The 6,000-nt window shown below is 31.2% G+C and overlaps 1 protein-coding gene across 1 annotated transcript; it reads left to right on the forward strand.

Annotated features, from left to right (window-relative positions):
• Positions 1-460: 460 nt before the first annotated feature.
• Positions 461-5,754, forward strand: LOC138326941 (uncharacterized). Its single transcript, XM_069272908.1, has 3 exons — positions 461-662; positions 3,912-3,968; positions 5,350-5,754. The coding sequence occupies exons 1-3, from the start codon at positions 465-467 to the stop codon at positions 5,647-5,649; spliced, it is 555 nt and encodes a 184-aa protein (XP_069129009.1). The 5' UTR covers positions 461-464; the 3' UTR covers positions 5,650-5,754.
• The last annotated feature ends 246 nt before the right edge of the window (positions 5,755-6,000 follow it).

Raw genomic sequence — 6,000 nt, forward strand, 5'->3', positions numbered from 1 at the left:
AATAACACAGGTAAATCGAGGTAATGAGTTCAAGGTTTATTTCAAAGTTTGATATCATAAAACATATTTGTCACTTATCATTCTTTAATTAATGTCTTGTAAAACCTGAAAATACACTTTACAGATAAGCTTCCCTATAATGCATTTAATAGATAATCTATCAGCGGTAACGCCTACAGTACTTTAAGTACTTTGATTTTACTTCTCCTTACAGATTTACTTCCTAATTTGTTCAAGTGATGATACGAAAAGTAGTGAATCTTTTAAACGAAATTTAATGATATATTTATATAAATCTATTTAATTACATTACATGTACATGTATTTGTCTTAATAACAACATTTGTAGCCCGTATAGATTCCATATTAGTTCTACAAAGATTTATGAGTATGATGTTACTGCTGAGCGATGTCTGACCGTATTTTGTCCTATTCTAGGACTTATTTTTACCCTTGTTGGCCTGATGACGGCATCTACCTATTACGCAATGCCGGTTACAAAAAACGACGATATTACGATGAATCAAGGAAATGATTTCCCAGAAACAAATCCCTTCAACATTGGTTTGACGTGTGCAGTGTCCAGTACGCCCTCAACATCACGACTCTGTCAGCACACTATATTGGCAGTCTACAGGCTCAATCAACTGTATGTTGACGTGGTATGTATGCTGAGAATTTCTTTATTTTTCTAACATTTCCGAGCATGTCGTAACGTTATATTCATAACGTACAATTGTTTCTACCACAATGCGTGGCGTTTCTCGCAAATCATTATATAATAACTGTGATGAGTGTGCCTATCGATTGGTACATGTCGGTAAATAACGTTTGAAATTAAACTTGCTTTCTTGTAAATGGTATAATACGTCGGGTTTTTACTGTCGATTACTTCCACCTCCCTATGATTGTGTCGTCATATTCTGACGTGGTTGTTGTGACGTCACAATCACCGAAAGTTGGGACTTAATCCACGTCATATTGATATCTCAAAATCACTGTATTGTGGTAGAAACAGCTCATACAACTCGGGGTTATTTATTTCACACTCGTAAGTTATTTTTATAGAGGCGTGTATATGGCCACCAGAGGGCCCAAATTGACACTTATGAGGTATCAATATATTTATTCAGGAAACTATAAACGTATAAAAATATGGACATTGATATTTTGGAAAAAAAATTTTGTGTGCTACGGTCTGTGTATTTATCAAAAGTTATCGAAGGTCTCGTCATACCTGGTACTATCTGTCTATCTATTGTGATCTATATATGTCCATCCACAAACATAAATTTTTTGCTTTTATAATTTTAGTAGTATATTATCAACTATATTGAAGCTTACGTGGATGTTCTCTATCAAAATTTATATATATATATATACGTATATAAGCAGAGATTTAGATGGTACTACATGAAAATCACTGATGTAAGCGATGGTGATTTTAAGGTCAACTGTTATGACAATTGGGCTGAAATGTCTTTGTCAATGTAGAATTTTGATGATTCACCATAGATGAATATTTTGTTAGGACAAATTGAAGCAAAAACAATCAAAATAAAACACGAAAACAACCAGTAAATACAGGTCATTATTCGAATACATGTACATTCCCTTTTAACAACATCTTCTCTAAATCTAAGTATCCTAACTATTGATTTAAACATATTTTATTGTGATGTTGTGATATGCAGTGGGATTGGGCACAAGTTTTCTAACTTATATATATGTATCTGATATTTGGCCTTTGGTATGTTAGGATGAAGGGCTACCATGTTTGTTCAAATGAAAATAACGTGTCATTGATTTATTCAAGGTCACATGAGTCAGGTAATCCAAGATATTTCAAGAAATTCTTGTTGATTAAAAAGACTTAAAAAGACCAGTCTTTAGGGTTGTAACATGTTGAGATGAATGGTTACAAAAAGTGTTTTAATGAATAAACTTAAAGGGACAATTCAGTCTAAGAGTACATTAAAACTTGCACATATATCGGAAACAATCCAGTTCTAATGGAAATTAGATTAGTTGGTTTTACTGTGATATGTCAGAAAAGCCCACTGTAGTCAAGTGTATGTGAAATGTTCAATCACCATTACACATAGCCTTGTATGCCGAACCCTGATCCTTGCCTGTGTAGCAAAGAATTGTCTATAACTACTCAAATCGCTCTTACAGTTGTGTTAACATTATTAGATGCACATTCTTGTCTAAAAATAATTTCATCAACTCCTCAGTGGTTATATATTGCATCTGTTTAACGTGTGTGATTTTGACTCGGGTAAGGGTACAACGCACATGTTGTACCTGCTTAATCGTATTGATCAACGTTTGGAATTTCAATGGTATTAATCAAAATACTGAACAATGTTGTGGAATTTATCACTTTTTCTTGCCGTATGTTTCATAAGGAATGTAGAATAATACATTTATGTCATATTTTGCTTCGCGGTTATGTAACGAATTAGCCTCACTGAATTGTCGATTTAATTAAGGTCACTGGGATCAAATAGGCAAACATGTTTAACTGACTTCTTGTCATTAGCTAAGATGCGGATTGGCTTTACAAAGTATTGGAACTGCAGATAATTTAATATAAAGTACAGGACTTCGAAGTATGTCCAAATAATATATTCGATTATGTTGACATTTATTCAAACAACGTCACAGGAGTCAAATAAGCTATTTATTAACAACTTCATATAAATATTATAGCTAACAAGCCTAAAGACCCGACATTTAATATGTATTATATTTCTTTCTATTTGATAAATCAGAATTCGTCCTTATGAATAATAACCCTGTCTTATTTTTAGAAAAATCTAGTCTTATTTTTAGAAAAATCTAGTATTATTGATTCCTTGAAGACCTTTTAAACAGTATATTTGCCATTGTCCTTTGGACCTTATACTTAGTTGATTGCATAGACCAAAATACCAGGTAGCAAGTGACCAAAGCGTTCCATTGCACCCATGTATTTTCTTTCAATCACAATGAAAACTTACAAAGTACATGCATATAAAAAATAACAAAGGTAGCAAAAAACAAAAGGAATCACTTTAAAAACGACTTAAAAGGTTATGAGGTTATTTGGTAGAGGACAGATGGCAGAAAAATGTCGTTCTATGTCAAAGTTCAAGTTTGTTGAAGTTTTTTTTGTATAAACTCCGGGAAAACTTAGTTCATTATCATTAAAGGTCAAGTGTCCTGATGAATATATTGTCATAAAATTCATTTCAAAGGTAAATTCTAGAAAATACGTAGCACGACAGTAAAATTAAGAAACCTGATGTAATTATTGCTATGATTGATATGCATTAAAACTTCCCTTGGGACAAGACATTTGAAGAATATATGAATGAACTTTGGGGAAGCTGTTTTATCTTAATTATCAAAATACCATACAGTTTTGAAATCGAGACCATTTTATATCTTTTTCATGAACTTGAACAACGCCTCCTTCAGTACCTACTGTACTTTGATTAAGTTTATTTGTTAAGTTTGATGAAGAATTCGATAATGAATGTTTTCAGCCATTAAAATTGTGATGATTAAAATATGTTTAATTAATGCACATCGCTTCAATTAGAAAAAAAAACATTGATATGGTAGCGATATAAATTCTTTTAACCTACACATACTATCAATGCCTCAAATAGAAATGCATCAATTAGGACTTTTCTCCTATTTTTTCTGTTTTTTTTTTTTTTAAATTATTATTCTGTATCCAAAGATGTATACAAAGGATCTCCGAAATGGTAAGACATGAATTGAAGATGTGATAGCAGCATTTCTATGCTTGTCAAAAATCCTATTGGATTGGTTGTTGCATTTACAATGTATGTGTGACTCAATATAGAAGTACATTAAAAACAAAATGTAATTGAATAACAGTAATACTTTTTTTTCAGAAGGAAATGTTTACAAAGCAGAATTTATTAGTGATGGAACCGACTCCAAAACATATGGTAAGTTACACGTGTAAAACCTGTATCCAGTGTAATTACACGACGATATAATTATAAAACATTTATCCAGTGTAATTACACAACGATATAATTATAAAACATTTATCCAGTGTAATTACACGACGATATAATTATAAAACATTTATCCAGTGTAATTACACGACGATATAATTATAAAACATTTATCCAGTGTAATTACACGACGATATAATTATAAAACATTTATAATTATAAAACATTTATCCAGTGTAATTACACGACGATATAATTATAAAACATTTATCCAGTGTAATTACACGACGATATAATTATAAAACATTTATCCAGTGTAATTACACGACGATATAATTATAAAACATTTATCCAGTGTAATTACACGACGATATAATTATAAAACATTTATCCAGTGTAATTACACACGACGATATAATTATAAAACATTTATCCAGTGTAATTACACGACGATATAATTATAAAACATTTATCCAGTGTAATTACACGACGATATCATTATAAAACATTTATCCAGTGTAATTACACGACGATATAATTATAAAACATTTATCCAGTGTAATTACACGACGATATAATTATAAAACATTTATCCAGTGTAATTACACGACGATATAATTATAAAACATTTATCCAGTGTAATTACACGACGATTTGATTATAAAACATTTATCCAGTGCAATTACACGACGATATAATTATAAAACATATTCAGTGAAATTCTGCATAACATGGTCTCAATCATTTTTTTGATTTTATAATAGTTTTGTAGAGGTGATTATTTTCCGTATAAAATTTGGTCTGTGACATCACATTGAGCCTAGTGTTTCCTAGGACATTCGCCTTCTAATTACAGCTAATCAAATAATACAAATAACTTTTTTCGAAACAATGATCCTATTTAAAGTAAAAATGATTTTTGCTAGTGTGGTGCTATACCGCCCTGCCAGTACCACTTTTTATTTTATAACATCATATATCATATATTAGGAAGGTCCATAATTAATGTAATTATATATTGATTATTTAGCAGTCAAACAACAAAATTTCCTCTGTCGCTGGGGTCGGACCAGGATCATTTATCTAAAATAGTATTGTCCTATTTCAATTGCACTGCATACCGGTACTGATTCGCGTTGAATCAGACTTTTGAATGAAATTGTCGGATGGCGGGCAGCGATCCTAACACAGGTCAGAGGACCTGAAAAGGAGAAAAGAAATGGGAAATGGTTGAGATGCATGCTGTCAATTGATAGATGATGATGATGATGACGATGATGACGATGATGATGATGATGATGATAATGATGATGATGATGATAGTGATAATTTTTTTTTATCTTTAAACATACTTATTACATTTTTACAGGATGATGACAACTGTACAGTGAACGCCACAAAGTTTATGTACAACCTCTTCACTGCTTCCACGGCCGTTGACATGATTTCCAACGAAACAGACCAGCAGATCCCTCACATCAAACAAGACTTTACTAGTTTGATTGATTTCTTACAGATCAACATCTTTACCCAAAGTGCCGTCATTGACCAGCCTTTCCTTGGACACAACATAAATATTAACTGGCTTGTTAGTCGTGTCCTTAGCACATTGCAGAACACAAAACAGATTCTTCTAAGTATAGGGTCTGGACGATGTCAAATAGTATAACCTTGAGCGGGACATTTAAATGTCTTCTCAAAATCTCGTTTGTATGTGCACTTGATATTTGAATAGTCAATTTTAATTTAGTTTTGGATTTCTTTTAATTTAGTGCTGAACTTACCTTTTTATTTGTTTACTTTTATGTTTTTATATTAATACCTCAGTGACAGAGTTGTCCTTTTTGCAAAGTTAAACAACTACTTGGCATATTCACCAATGTATTAATTTCCATTTATATTAATTTTTAAAATCATTAAATTTATTTTTATATTTTATAGTACTTTTCTTTTTATTTTATGTAAACACGGATCAGTTTTTGATATTGATAATTTATAAAATCATCTCATGTTTACACTA

The sequence above is a fragment of the Argopecten irradians genome, chromosome 7 (genome assembly GCF_041381155.1).
Source record: "Argopecten irradians isolate NY chromosome 7, Ai_NY, whole genome shotgun sequence".
Lineage (NCBI taxonomy): Eukaryota > Metazoa > Mollusca > Bivalvia > Pectinida > Pectinidae > Argopecten > Argopecten irradians.